Consider the following 15,713-nt stretch of genomic DNA (forward strand, 5'->3'; position numbering starts at 1 on the left):
GAGCGGCTCCACTGATTTACGTGACTCACACCCTCCTCTAATGCAGGAGGCCAAGTCAGAGGCCATCACCATTCCCAGCCTGGAACCCTTGATCTGGGGCCAGTAGCTAGTCCCAGCCTATCTGAGACCATGCATCTTTGGACAAAGGAGGGTGGCTGCTGACTGGTTCGGCAAATTCCGGGATCTAGTGTGGATCAGGACCCTGCCTCCCGGCTGGTCTGCACTCAACCATCATGGACACATTACAGCCCTTCCATTAGCACTTCAGGGCTTCCAGGTTCTAGAGAGCACTGTATCTACTGGACGAAAGGACAGTGTGGTTCAGTGGAGAGTATAAAGCAGGGCTGCTCAGATTCTGGGCCTCCCCCAGGTCCCTGCCCCTGGGCACAGGGCTTACATGCCCAGGCAGGCTGTGTGGGAGGACAAGAAACTGTGTGTGAAAGTGCTCTACCAATGAATCCCCACAGGATGTGGTCATGTGGATGGAGCGTTCCTTTTCCTAATGGCTTAGCCACAGAAACTCCTCCCACCTGTGTACAGCATCTTGATTGTGAGACAGGAAGCTCAGAACACTTTTTGTACCAGGGGTTGAACCCAGGGACAGTTAACCATTGAGCCATATCCCCTGCCCTTTAGACAGGGTCCCACTAAGTTGCTTAGGACCTACCTTGCTAATTGCTAAGGCTGGCTTTGAACTTGCACTCCTGCCTCACCCTTTCAGCATAGACACTCACTGGGATTAAAGGTGTGTGCCACCTCGCCCAGGCAGAATGCTTTCTAAAAGCCAAGGACTAAAAGCTGACATGGGCTGGGGTTGTGGCTCAGTGGTAGAGCACTTGCCTGGCACACGTGGGGCACTGGGTTCGATTTTCAGCACCACATAGAAATAAAATAAGGGTATAGGGTCCACCTACAACTAAAACGATACATAAAAGTGACGAGCTAATTTAGTGATCCAAGGAAACGATCTGACATTAAGTCCTCGATGATCAAATCTTGAACTGAGACCACCTCAAGTGTCCTGCACTACAAATCAGAAGCCTACCTACCATATGAGATCAGTGGCTGTCCCTCCTAGACCCAAAAAGGGCCAAAGGAAGGGAGGAGAGCATCCACAATCCCACTGTGAAGTCACATCCTCACTGGGGAAGGGTTACAGATTTGACTAAGCTTCCTATCAGCCACTGGGGAAAAAACTACCAAATTCTTTTCTTCAAAGGCAAACTGATTTCTCAAAAGCTTTCCTCTTCCTAATAGCTTAGCTACAGAAATTCCTCCCACCTGTGGCACAGGATGGTGGGCCCATGAGGACATGGGTACACAGCTCAACCAGGGGCAACATGCACAGATACACAGCTCAGGGCTGAGGGTGTGGCTCAATAATAAAGCACTTGCCTAGCCTGCACCAGACTGGCACACCCTCAGAGCCAGGGGTGAGGGGAGTACAGCTTAGCCAGGGGTGGTGACACACAAAGGAACAGGCATACAGCTCAACCAAGGGTGGTGGGCAAGTGAGAGCATGGCATGCAACTCAGCCAGGGGCAGTGAGCACAGGTACACAGCTCAGGCAAGGAAAGAGGGCACTCAAAGATGAACACATAGCTCTGCAAAGGAGGCAAGGTCCCTCCTTCCTACCTCAAGGGAAACCACCTCATCCAGCCCTGGTGTGGATGGACCTTCATGTCCCCTTGAAACACCTGCTCGTCAGCACTCAAAGCAAAATGTCAGGGCCACTGAAATCCTACCATTTGACAATCAGAAATGTTTGAAGTAGTCTCCACCACTTGCCATGTGGGCAGAAGCCAGGGGAAGCCCAAACCCCAAGGTCATCCCCAGCAGCCCGCCCTAGCACTGCGACTGCGATCCTGAAGACACATTTCTTACAGCAGGAACGAGCTTCTTCCCATCCAATATTGCTGTTAGTGCTGGGAACCCCTGATAGAAGAGCCTTCAGCCTCCCATGACTTTGTTTTCAACTCTAAGAACAGCGGCACAGCTGGCATCCCTGCTGGACTCTGGTCACTGATGCTCCAGAATCCAACACTTCACAGGCATTCCCAGGCGAGGAAGTGACAGAACTATCATTCGTCATTCTCAATTTATTAAAAAGGGTCCTACATTTTTACAACCAGTAACAGACGAGGCCCCGGACAGCAATGGCAAAGCCAGCCTGGCAGCCCCCTCACAACACCCACCCAGAGTTCATGTCTGGCTGGAGCCCACAGTCAAGCTGTGGGCACTCCCAGTGAGGCCAGCAGCAGAGGTATTCAGGGGAGGACGATGGCAGCACTCACCCAAGATTCACAGAACATGGTGAGCCCTCCTGATTGGCATGGCAGTGAATCATCCTACACAGTCCTCTCTCTCTTTACAGGACAGTTATAATACAGTAGAGTTCAAGTCCAAGAGGAGAGTACGGTAACTGAGGACAAAGGCTGGTGGCCCTGCCTATGGCCCACTGCAACAGGTCAGGCCCTGGCTGCCTAACATAGGTGACAGGGTAAGGGTGGGGCTCCAAGTTCCAAAGAGCACACAGGTCTCTGTGAGATGCTATCCCTCCCCAGCTGGGCCCTGGGAATTCTGCAAATGTGGCACCTGTAGTCAAGATCCCAGAGAGGAAGGAAGAGATGGTGTATGATGCATATCCCATGGGAGTGGGCTTTCTCCAAATCCCTCCAGTGCCCTTGCCCAGCACCTGCAGCACCACCAGGCCCTGGGCCCACCTGCCTTGAGGCCCAGCTGCCTGCCAGCCAGAAGCAGAGAATACTGGCTGAGAGTATCCTGGTTGACAGTGGCCAGACTTTCTTCCCACCTGTCACAAACAAGCCCTTACAGGAATACAGGGCTGCCAGGGCCTGGCCTGGCCCATGGGCCCACAGGGCAGCCATGGCCGGCACCTTGCAGGTGTCTGAGTCCTGGCACCAGGTGAAGCTAAGGCACAGCACGGGCACCTGTAGGTGTGACCGTGTACTGTTTGCAGGAAAAGAAATTGCATTTACTTCATTTGCATTTTGATCTATTCAAAACAATATTTGCATTTTAAAAGTTTCCCTGAATATCTTGTTTCAAAAAAGTTCTTTCCCAATATAAAACAGGTAAATTACACATGTAGTAAAAATACCAGGGGAGTATTTCTTCACAGAAACCTTCAGGGGCTAGCTCGGGGCAAAAGCGAAGAGCTGGGAACAGCGTGTTGTGCAAAGTCCAGCTCACACACTCACACCCAGGGCCACTCCTCCCCGGGCCTTGGAACAGGAGTGAGCCAAGTACAAGCACTGCCCATGGCTCTGAAGCATGAGAAGCAGCCAGGTTTGGGGGGAAGAAGGGGTGACAGTGATGACAGCTCCAGACAGACTCAGCAGGCAGCGCAGCTGTGCCTTGTGGCCAGCCATGGGCATGACTGCTGGGCTGGCTGACACAGACCTGTCTTTTTCCAGGGCCACGGCAGCTAGTGGAGCGAGACATAGCACTGTCTTCTGAAAATAACAGACATAATTAGCCATGCTTATTAAATAGGGCTGCAACATCAGGACCAAGACTTGAAATGGGAGTTCAAGAGAGGCTTTTTCCTTCCCAAATGCACAAGTTCATCAACACTATGGTACTTGGACACCACACCCAGGACGCACACGGCAAGTTGCACAGGCCTGCCAGGCCGCACCAGCGAGCACACACTGCCTGGGTGCACAAAACTTGGGCCTCTACTCCTAAACCACTGGCCTACAGTTCTAAAGCCAGATGGGACACTGGCCCAGGGTTCCCAAGCCCTTGGCCCAACAGTCAGAGCTCAGAGCTCAGAGCCTCCGTGTGCAGAACCTGGCAAGGCAGGCAGAGGGCGTCTCCCAGAAGGACAGCTCTGGTGCTCACTGCAGGATGAAGCCTGGCTGGTGAGGAGGCAGCCGGGGCGGGGGTCTCTGGGGGAGAGCTGGAGGGTATGGCGACACGAACTGCGCAGAGAATCCTTGCTGAGGAGGAAGGCCCACCCGAGGGGGCAGGGGTGGGCACTGTAATCCAGGGTACGGAATGGCCTGTCCTGAGCCCATGGCAGCAGTAAATGGGGTGGCTAAACGTCCAGCAGGCACCGGGGGCGGGGGCGGGGGGATGCGCCGAGGCACAACAGAGGGGGGCCCACTGGCCTCCAGGGCTGGGTAGGGCAGAGAGGCAGCAGGCACAGGCTCAGGAACCCTGGGCGGCAGTGGGGCAGTGACCTGCGGGAGTCTCTGGCCCTTCAGCACCAGCTCCTGCAGCTTCTCAACCTTCACTCGTCGCATGTGGGCCAATTTCCGCTTGCTCTGGTAGACGTCAATGAAGGCATCTAGAGGAAGCTCTCCATCCAGAAACTTCTCTGCCATGTTCTGAAAGAGGCAGAAGAAACTTGGTTATAGGGCAGGCAGGCTGTTAGGAAGAGAGCCCCCTTCGCAGCTCAGGGCTCAGGGAGTACTTCAGTCTCTCCCCTTGGTAATGACTTGAGATACCTGTGTGCTGCCACTTGGTCAGCAATGCAGGCTCAGGGGGTGCGCCTTGGTAAGAGCCACTGGGAGGCAAGCTGGTGGTCCTGCCTTGGGCCCCACTTCCCCAAACCACAAGCCCAAACAGGCAGTAGGCCAGGAAGGACCCAACCTTACAATAAAGGGACAGCACTCCAAGTTGCTGGGTTGCCTGGCACAGAGGGGGCACCACTGCCCTAGTTCAGCTTTTTCTAGCTAAGTCAGCTGAAACCCAAGTCCTCCTGGCTTTCCCTTTGGCTGCACCCTGACAGACCTGCTTGTGTCCATCAGGGTCTCCCCAAAGCCTACTGGTTCATCAGACCAGCACAGACTGACCTGGCCACACACTGCCTGCCCCGACTTGCATGACATTCAGCCCTGATGTTTCCCCATCCCCTGGTATTCACTTGGACATATCCAAAAGGCTGTGTAGCCACCAGGTGACCCACAGCACAGCAGATGGTAGCTGGGTTGCTGGCACCCGTGACATCAGTGCTGGTTCAATGTGACTGTACACCCTTGGATCTGCACTTCACTGCCCTGGGGCTCCCCGGACCCCTCTCTCTGGCACCTGCCTGGACAATGACACCTACTTGTACTACCTCCTCCTGCCCACAGAGGGAGGGCTCACTGTCCTGGAGAAAGCAGACCTGCTGACCTGGGCCTCCGCTAAAGCGCTTGGCCTTACCTCGGTGTCTTCCTCAATCTTAGCCCCTTCTGCTTGAAGAAGCGCTAACAGGGTCTCCAAGGAAGCACTGTTAGACTGTTTATCTGGAAGAAGTAAGAGACATGACAGTAAAGGGCATCTCCACCCAGACACCATCCCACTTCCCTGTCAAAAATCTTCACTAGAAGGCAATGGAAGATCTCACCCCTGAGAGCTGACTCCCCAGGAAGCTGAGGCAAAGGCCTAAATCCAACAGAAGAACAGCAGCACAAAACAAGTATCAAGGTGGCCAGCATTATCACACAACAGGACTCCCAATGTCACCATCTGTCCCACAGAGTGGGCTGTTTTTGAACATACAATAGAAATACCGTAATCACGTGGCCTTACATTTCCAATTTTTAAGTGATAACTGACCAAGTGCACACATACCTGAAGTGTGTGACTCAAATCCTAACGTATGTACAAACCTGACAGACATTTCCTAAGGGATCCCCATGCCCATGCCCAGCCATGTTCTGGACACTGACCTCCACCCCCACAGGCAAGCTCTGCACTGTGTTGGCTTCTCTCACTCAATACTGCATCTGAGATCAAGGTCTTGCACACATCACTGATCCCGTTCCCTTCAATGATGTGTGGCAGTCCACTGCATCAACATCACAGTTTACCTATCATTCTGTGGATGGACCTTTAGATTATTTCCAAATTTAGCTATTAATCAATGAAACCACATGCCCCCCCCCTTTTTAACTTATCTTCTGAAAGACATAAACATCCACTTGTTAGGTGTCCCCAGGGGCTGGACAGCTAAGTCAGAGTGTGCACAGTAAATCTAACGACTTTTCCAAGGTGGCTCCAGCAACCTACGCTCCTAGGCATGAGTTCACAGCCTCACCAGTACCTGGCATCGCCAGTCTCTCCTTTTCTCTACTTGGGGCGGGTGTGTAAGAGTAAATTTTTACCTCTAACAAATAAACACACCAGACACCACTGTAAATCTCACTGAAGAGGATGATTTTTAATGCAATTTCATTTAACTTCAATGTCCCCCCTGAAAGCTCTCAAAAGCACTCTGTGGACTCTCAATGACATTCAATTCCTATGCCTCTTTGTTATGACTGCAAATTAAAGTGTGACATTAAAATAATAAATTTTTTATAAATACCTCTATTTATATGCAGTGCTGAGGATCAAACTCAGTGTGCCACATGCATGCCAGGCAAGCACTCCACCGCTGAACCACAACCCCAGCCCCTAACATGATATTTTCTACCATCAACTTTGAAAGTCAAATATACAGTAAAATATTCGTTGAATAATTCAGAAAACTGCCTTTTTTCTATGCTATTTGGGGAAGTGGAATCTTGATTGCTAATCCCCAGATCTTTTTGTTTTTTCTTTCAAGACAGGGTCTCAGTGCTGAGGCTGGCCTGAAATTTGCGATCCTTTTGCCTTGGTCTCTGGAATCACTGGCATAAACCATTGCAACAGGCTAGAATCTTCAATCTAAAAAGAAGTAAGTTTCTTCTAAACCGGCAACACAATTTTTATTTTTTGTAGTACTAGGGATTGAAGCCAGGGGTGCAATACCACTAAGTTATATACCAGCTGCAGTGCACCCCCACCTCCATTTTGTTCCTCTCTCAATTTCTTTTTGAGACAGTGTCTTGCTCGACTGTCCAGACTGGCCTTGAACTTGCAATCCTGCCTCCGCCTCCAGAGACACTGGGGTTACGGGTGCAGATCAGTGCCTGGCCTGGCAACACCATTCTATATACAAACTACTGCTTTGCTGCATCAGAGTCATGTCTTAATTTGATATTTTTCCATAATATTTCTTTCCTAGTGGGAAAACAGCTTAAAATGTATCCTTCCCTCAACTCTATTCTCAAAAGATCCCCCTGAAAAACATTACCTAATTTGGTCTTCTTTATCTGATAGGCTTCAAAGAGAACCTGGAGCTCCTGGTACTTTTGGGTTAAGTGTGCTTTCCGAGTGTCCAGTTGGGGCTGATATAAAAGGTTTCCCTCTGCCAGGCTCCGGTTGCTGGCAAGTGTCATTTCTTTGTTAAGCTGAAGAGTCTGCGTCTATAAAAAACACACAAGATGATGAGAACCACAGCATATTAATTCATGGAAGGCCCCAGGGTCCCTGTGCCATCCCCACGAGCCTGCTCTTCCTTGCTGGTCCAGGCTGGCACTACATGCTGGGCAGATGCTGCCGGCCCAGACCCAAGTCCCACTAGTCAGAGGGATGTCATGTGGATGCTGCTCCCCATTCTAAGGCCAGCTTCCTTTCCAACATGTTTCCAGGATGGGCTTTGTCCTGGGACTCCAAGAAGAGCTTTCACTGCAATGATTCACTGTGACTTGAATTCTTTACTACCCTCCTGTGCTCACAGAAGTCAACAGCTAAAGACACAGGGCTGGATTTGTTCAAAACAAATTTCTGCTGCTCAAGAGGAAGAATCACTTTTATCAGAGGGAGACCAGTTTGCATAATGTCAGCACATGATTCCTAATCAGGCATAGAGATGAGACAAGCCAGCTGAGACACCTTCAGAAAGAACCAAGTTGACCGCATCCCCCCTCATCGTCTTTCCCATAACCAGCCCTTCCAGGCTTCCCCCATCAGCAAAGGTGGGGAGGACTTATTTTATCCAACAAGGGCCTCCTGTAGTCCTCTTAAATGATGAGAACAGGCTATCTGGTAGGTAAAGAAGGCCACCTGTACTGCCGCAGTCTGGCTGGGCACAATTCAGGAGCCACTTGTCAAAAGAAATGAACTTTATTTTTAGAACACACATACCCCACCACACAGCTCTTCAGGAAAACCCTCAGAGCCCAACTGCCACCACCGGCTTCCCACAAGCCTCTCAACCTCCCCAACTCCTCCTGCTCTTGAGGCTGATTGGCTGGGTCGCATGGGCGGAGCCAAAAAAAGTCCCCCAGTGAGCAGCTCCTTGGTCTGAAAGGGCGGGGAAACAACCCAATGAGCATCACCGCAGAGGAGCCAATCAGTTGGCAGCTAGAAGTTTGCTGGGACAGCTGTGAGCCAATTATCAGCTGGCAGCCGGTGCTGGCAGCTGGAAGTTTGCTAGGGCCCTTTCGGCTATGGCTCTCAACACTGTACAGACCTCCAGGGTGAGAGGTGCAATGGGAAGTCTGAGGAAAAGGGAAGGTCAAAACTGAGATGGTGTGCTTAAGGAAAAAAAAATCCACACTGTCGTTCTCTTCTATCACTGGCGATCTGCTCCTCTACCATGGCCTACAGCAGCCATCTCGCTTTCTGCATTTGAAGCTTCAACAATTCTTTCCCCAGGTCACATCTGTGTTTCTCTTTAAGGAGCTCTTCTTAGCCACACCCTAGTCATCTCATTTTCCCCTTAATGTTTTCTACCACCCCACCCAGTCTACAGTTCACTACTACTTCCTTCCTTTTGATACTTTTGGATATAGCTTCTTCCACTCCCCCCACCTCCCACCATACCCATTTATTACTCTTGCAAAGTTCCCAGGAGACAGACACAGGCAGGCAGGCAGGCAGGCAGGCAGATGCACAGACACAGACAGACATACAGACAGACAGACAGACAGACACACACACACACACACACACACCACACAGTATAGGGACTCACCAAACCACCAGAACAAAGGAAGAAGAAGAAAAAAAGCAATGTCTCAATCAGGAGATCCCTTACCACTGAGCAGAAGGACTCAGCAGATAATCTGTTTCTCCCAGACAAACTCAAGCTAGGCCCAAAGTCCATGAAAAATTAGCCTAAAACTGAAAGGATTTCAATCACAGAGGAGCTCAATACTATAAAAACGGGGAACACTCTCTCCAAAATTAATGCAGCAGCAACATTCACATCTTGTTCTGCTGCTTTTAGCAAGCAAGGAAGGTCTTGGAGGTGGAAAGACCTACTTTAACCTGGGTTCCTGGGAGGCAGGAGGAGCTCCTGCTCCCAGCCCCCCCCACCACCACCAGCTTCCACATCCTCCAGAACAGTGTGCTCTTTGCTCTGTGGGCTTTACATACCAAGGTCCTGCAGGGAAGTCTTTCCTTCAATTGTTAAGTCTTTTGAAAGACCAAACAAAACTAAACCATTGTATAGTCACTCTGGAAAACAGCTGGGCATTTTTTTTTTATATCTATAAACTAAACACATTAACTACCATATCACCCAGAAATTACTAATCCTGGGAATTCATCCCAGAAAAATGAAAGTTTACGTACAAAAACCTGCACATGAATGCTCTCAAAGGCTTAAGAATAGCCTAAATCCTGAAGCAGGTTTTAGGTGTCTTTCACCAGGTGAATGGTTAAATAAACTGTGCCCATACAACCACACCATGGAATAGTACTCAGCAATTTAAAAAAAAGAACACACTAATCAAACACAAGACACTGAGAAAAAGCTACAGGGAATTACATGGAGCAACAACATGAAATTAATCCCCAAAGACCATGTGCTTCATGATTCCATGTACATGGAATCTTGAAAAACACAATCATGTAAATGGAAAATGGGGAGGGGGGAGGTGAGTGTGATCCTCATGGTGATGGAAATGCTCTATGTGCTATATCCAGGTGAGATCAGGGTCAATAAATACTCTAGCTGCGAAAATTCAGTGTACTAGAATTTCACCCAATTCTGCCACTGGGGTAAATAAGGCAAAGGGGACACAAGGTCTCAGTATTATTTCTTACAGATGCATCCAGATCTATGATCCTCTCAAGTTAACTATTGCTGATATCTTTCCCTCCCATTGGCCTCACCTCATGGACAGTTAGGACCAGGACATGGGCTCCTGCTCCCAGACCTGCTAGTCTATGTACTTTATTATTCTGATTTCAATCAATTCTTTATTCAATAAATATTAATTGAGCAAATATTACTTGTCAGGCTCTGAGGTAGACACAGAGAATTCAGAGAAGTGGGAACATGTCTGTGTGAACAGAGCTGAACACATCAGCCTGAAAATTGGCAAACAAGTCTCGGGCACTTGGGTCTCCTCTTCCTTCAAGTTCATCCTCTCAGAGACCTCCCTGGTCATCCTATCTACACCAGCAGCCACTCTGTCACAACACTTACTTATTTCATCAGTGAGACTCAAATTTGGTTTCATGCTGTCAGTCTCTCATTTTGGAACATGAGCTGCATGTCTGTTGTCTCTGGCCTGGTGGGTCATCTGGGACACAGCAACCCCACCTCAAAGACGTGCTGAATGAGTTATGAGCCCCACCCCCACCCAAAAAATCCAAAAGTCATTTGAGGCAAAGTCTAGTTAAAGAAGGTGGATAACAAAACAAAGAGTAAAATGTAGGGGCTGGGGATGTAGCTCGGTGGTAGAGTGCTTGCCTGACATACAAAAGGCCCTGGGTTCTACTCCCAGTACTGCAAAAAAGAAAAAAACATGAGCTGTGTTTGTTAAGGAATAAGAGCCTCAGATCCATTATGCAACAGATGGGCTCCCCTAATAAGGTCACTTGAGAATGAGGCTTTGTTGGGATGCATGGGGGTTACTCTTAGGGTAATTCCAAAAGCAGAATTTCCCTGAAAGCCCTAAGGAAGGGCAGCACAGTAAGTGTAGGTCTCCCAAGGAGACCCCTGGAAAGGCAGCAACACTCAAGAGTTGAATACCAAAATAAATAAACAAATAAATTCCAGGTGATTCCAATATATAGCTAGGCTAAAAAACATGGCTTCAAATGCATTGTAAAATGCATTTTCCAAAAGAAAAAATATATATTTTTCCTGCAGAATATAAATCAAGGTGAAATCACCTGCTCTACACATTAGAAAAGCCCTGTAAGAAAGAAACAGAAACACAGGCTATAAGCAAAAGGCAATTCATTTGAACAGGTCACACAAAGACAAAGGCACCAGCCAGCAAGGGGCCAAAGGACTCCAGATGAGGACAACCAAAGACTGCTACATGGGACCTGATTTTTCATACCCTTTGGGGATTCAGACATTTTCATACAGACACATCTGGCACTACACCCAGAGCACTCTCGGGGTGGACCACAGCAGCAGGGCCAGGGCTAGGGCAAGGGCCATGTGATAAGGGCCAGTAGAGCTTTTCCTAAGCCCAGGAATGGCCCAGAACACTCCTGTGATGCTGCCTTAGAGGGAGGAAAAGACTTGCTCCTCAATATTCTTTTCCCTTGTCCGGTTGAGGAAAATGAGGAACACCCACTTTTGTTCATCTACAAAGCAAAGGCAAGCTGGGCAGGACAAGACCAGCACCCCCAAGAACGCGGATACACACCTCGCAGCAAGGCGCAAGTGGCAGCCTGATTTTCACCCTCTCAGACTAATGCATCCGTGCCTATAACCAAATCTGTACTATCAATCAGCAGAGAGGGCCACTGTATTTTAGGAACCAACAGACTAGAAAATACAGTAACTTGCCTCACGTCCTCTTCTTCGTGGTAGGTACCAACATACCTGAAACCGAAAAGAGCAGTGCCAACTTGATCTTTCTCATGATTCTTTTTCTTAACCATAAAGAAATCTTTTCAGGAAATAATAATTTCTCTGTGGTAAAGAAACATTTTTATAAATGCATCCAGTTTCACTTCAGTTTCCTTTTTTCTTCTAAAGAAAAATGAGATGCACAATACCAGCACTTATAGTTACGCTCCCTTTGCATGAACCTCTTTCTGCTGCCTGAAGGGTGTTCACCCAGTTAATACAGAGAACTCTGAATGATAGGATTTTTTTCACTTTTCTCTACTTATAACTATCATAGTTAAAAGTTGAATCATTAAAATAATCATATAATTTTATTAAAAAATTTCTTACATTAAAAAAACCTGTTATAGAATAGACATGATTGCCATATGTATATAAATGACTCTATGACCAGTGTGATTCTGCAATCTGTAAAATCAGAAAAATGAGAAATTATACCCCAATGATTCAAGTGTATGAATTGCCAAGATCATTGTAATGTCATGTGTAGCTAAAACAAACAAACAACAACAAAAAAAAACACCTGTTAGGGGGCTGTGGTTGTAGCATGTGTGAGACCCTAGGTTCAATCCTCAGCACCACATAAAAATAAATACGTAAAATAAAAGTATTGTGTCCAACTATAATTAACAAAAAAGAAAACAAAACCTGTTCGCTATAAATACAATCAGAAGGGTGAATGCTCTAAAGAAAAAAAAATTGCCTTTGTTTTAAAAATGAAAAAATAAAATTACCTTGTCTCAAAATAAAAAAATTAAAAGGGCTGGGGATATGGCTCAGTGGTTGAGTGCCCCCTGGGTTCAATCCCTGGTACAAGGGATTTTTTTTTTTTTTACTTGTCCAAGGCAAAAAGGTAGAGATACCTTTATCTCTTGGGATACATACATTCATGTATCAGTGCTCTGAGAGCACACATTCTATTCTCAAATTTACATGTTATTAATTTTTATTTTGGTTGAGGGAATATAGTAAAAAACTCAGTAAGAAAGAAAACAGAAACTTCCCACTGCAAAAGCAATATTTACAAATGCTAGGACACAGGGACGGAGAAGGGAGATTGCCTGTGGCTCTGCCGGTCAGTGCCAGGTCAAGGATTTAGGTTTCCAGTGGATGGTTTCCAAACCAGCTGCTTCTACAATGTGATATTCTGATTTGAGCTGGCCAGAGTCTGGCTCTTTCGTCTATAATTATAACTGCCTTCCTAAACACCAGGCAGACAAATCTGTCCACATTTCCAAACTAAAGCTTCCTCATGCTCATGCAAGAATAATCAGGGCAGTCCCTGACCCCCCTCTACATTACAATAAATCCTCATCACAGCAAAATAAGTGACATTATTGAATTAGATTAGTAAATTTAAACAAATGAATGGTAATTCTTTTTTTTAATTTTATTTTTTAGGTGTAGATGGACACAACACAATGCTTTTATTTTTATGTGGTGCTGAGAATCGAACCCGGGTCTTGCCCATGCTAGGCGAGCACTCTACCGCTGAGCCATAATCCCAGCCCTAAATGAATGGTAATCCTTAATAGTACTGGAAGTCTGTTGAATGCTCAAAATCCAGTAAGCACTTGGGATATGAGATAGTTTACTTACAGTAAAAAAACAGAGGTATGCACTGTTACCCATCACCATTTTCAGAAGGCCTAGTATTAACCAAAGTGAACATCCACACTCATTTTAATAAACAAGCAAACATTTTGTTAGAGAACAAGCAGAAGCTCCATGCCTGACATACAAGACACTCCTTCCTCCACCTCTCTGCTCACACTAGCTGCTTATTCCAGATGGCTCTCCTGTCCAGATGGCTCTCCTGCCCAAATCTTTGCTGCAAACACTATCCTGACCAAGGCCCTGATAATAGCTATGAGCTGTCTTTGCACTTCCCTTAGACTGACCACCCACACAATGCCAGACCCTCTGAGGTTCTCCTTTATTGATATGTAATCCACATGAAGTCTGGAGACATGTGATCATAAGCCAAGGAAGCCAGTGCCCACCGGAAGCCACAGAGGCAGGGAATGGATTCTCCCGTAGACCCTCCCAGGGAAACATAGGCACCTTGATGTCAGATTCTGGGCCTCTAAACTGTGACAGAATACATTCCTGGTCTGTGCTTGTGGTGGTAGGGATTGAACCCAGAGCCTTGCACATGCTAGGATGCTAGGATACAGTGTGCATTGGGCTATATTACCAGCCCATATTCCTGTTGTTTTAAGCCACATTTGTGGTGATTAGTTACAGCAGCCAGAGAAAACCAGTCCAGTGATGGAATCTTCCCTCTGGCCTTGAGATCCACTTCCCATCTTGCTCTATGCCTCAGAAGCCATACTGACACTTCAGTAGGTCACTTGCTCTGGTTGGGTTCAGTAGTGGAAACTAAGGGTGGAAGAAGAGTAAAATGGTGGTGGCAGGGGTTGGGGGTAATTCTCTTAGTGCCCTTGGCATGATGTGGCGACAGACAGACAAGCCCCTCTCTCCCTCTCCCCGTCCAGTCCTCTGGGCCTGGAGGAGGATATAACTATTGCCAACCTTGTAGTAGCCTTTGGAGTCTTAACACATTCTTTCCCTGTGAGGAATCCCTCCATTAAGAATCAAATCTCCGGGCTGGGGATGTGGCTCAAGCGGTAGCGTGCTCGCCTGTCATGCGTGCGGCCTGGGTTCGATCCTCAGCACCACATACCAACAAAGATGTTGTGTCCACCGAAAACTAAAAAATAAATATTAAAAAAATTCTCTCTCTCTTAAAAAAAAAAAAAAAAAAAAAGAATCAAATCCCTTGGGCTAGGGATGTGGCTCAAGTGGTAGCGCGCTCGCCTAGCATGCGTGCAGCCAGGGTTCGATCCTCAGCACCTCATACAAAACAAAGATATTGTGTCCGCTGAAAACTAAAATATAAATATTAAAAAAAATTCTCTCTCTCTAAAAAAAAAAGAATCAAATCCCTTTATGAAGACTTGAATTGGGAGTCAACATACCTTATATACAAACAGATATGAAAAATTGTGGTATATGTGTATTAAGAATTATAGGGGCTAGGGATGTGGCTCAAGCAGTAGCGCGCTCGCCTGGCATGTGCAGGGTGCTGGGTTCGATCCTCAGCACCACATAAAAAAAAATAAAGATGTTGTGTCCACCGAAAAAAACCTAAAAAATAAATATTAAAAAAAAAAAGAATTATAATGCGGGCTGGGATTGTGGCTCAGCGGTAGAGCGCTCACCTAGCACAGGCGGGACCCAGGTTTGATCCTCAGTACCACATAAAAATAAAGGCATTGTGTTGTGTCCATCTACACCTGAAAAAAATAAATATTAAAAAAATTATAATGCAAAAAAAGTACATGTATAATGGCATAAATTGGCGCAAACATACTTTATATACAGAGATACGATGTGTAATAAGGATTATTAGATGTGTAATAAGGATTATAATGCATTCCACTGTGTCATGTATTAAAAAAAATAATAAAATCAATTAAAAAAAAAACTTTACTGCCACAGCTACTGGGGCTGTGGCAGTAGCGCACTTGCCTGGCATGTGTGACGCACTGGGTTTGATTCTTAGCATCACATATAAATAAATAAAGGTCTATCAACAACTAAAAAAATAAAAAAGAATCAAATCCCCAGCTGGGTGTGGTGGTGCACACCTGTAATCCCAGGAACTCTGGAGACTGAGGCAGGAGGATCACAAGTTCAACGCCAGCCTTGGCAACTTATGAGATGTAGCTCAGTGGTTCAATCCAGGAGAGGGAGGTAGCAAAGGGGGTGGGGTAGGGAGGGGAAAAGAAAAGGAAGAAAAAATAATAATCAAATCCCACAAGTTGAATGTGCCTATGTCTTGCCAGAAGCCTGACTGATTTAACTTAATTCTAGAGCTATTTTCTCAAAGAAGTGAAGAGACATTTAAGCTCATATCTACTTTTGGATGGAGACATTAAGCCCCTGAAGAGCAGAGCTGTGCTTTGCTCCTGTCCCTGGTCCTAGAACTGAGTGCAGTACTCAGACCATCCTAGCATCCTACCAGTTTCATCCCTAAGAATCTTAATAGCTGGGGCCTTGGGAT

At 46.9% G+C, this 15,713-nt stretch overlaps 1 protein-coding gene across 2 annotated transcripts in view; it reads right to left on the reverse strand.

Moving 5' to 3' along the window:
* Positions 1-7: 7 nt before the first annotated feature.
* VPS37B (VPS37B subunit of ESCRT-I) overlaps positions 8-15,713 on the reverse strand; it is a 33,330-nt gene continuing 17,624 nt past the window's right edge. Inside the window, exons 2-5 of one of the 2 annotated variants that reach the window (XM_081283626.1) lie at positions 7,073-7,244; positions 5,176-5,258; positions 4,209-4,355; positions 8-3,476 (exon numbers count right to left, since the gene is read on the reverse strand). In XM_081283626.1, the coding sequence (XP_081139752.1) occupies positions 3,210-3,476; positions 4,209-4,355; positions 5,176-5,258; positions 7,073-7,244 (669 nt within the window). In that variant the 3' untranslated portion in view covers positions 8-3,209. Of the gene's footprint in view, positions 3,477-3,816; positions 4,356-5,175; positions 5,259-7,072; positions 7,245-15,713 lie in introns of those variants that run through there. The other variant, XM_081283625.1, reaches the window with a different exon arrangement.

Source organism: Spermophilus citellus (assembly GCF_964194105.1).
Source record: "Spermophilus citellus genome assembly, chromosome: 3".
Lineage (NCBI taxonomy): Eukaryota > Metazoa > Chordata > Mammalia > Rodentia > Sciuridae > Spermophilus > Spermophilus citellus.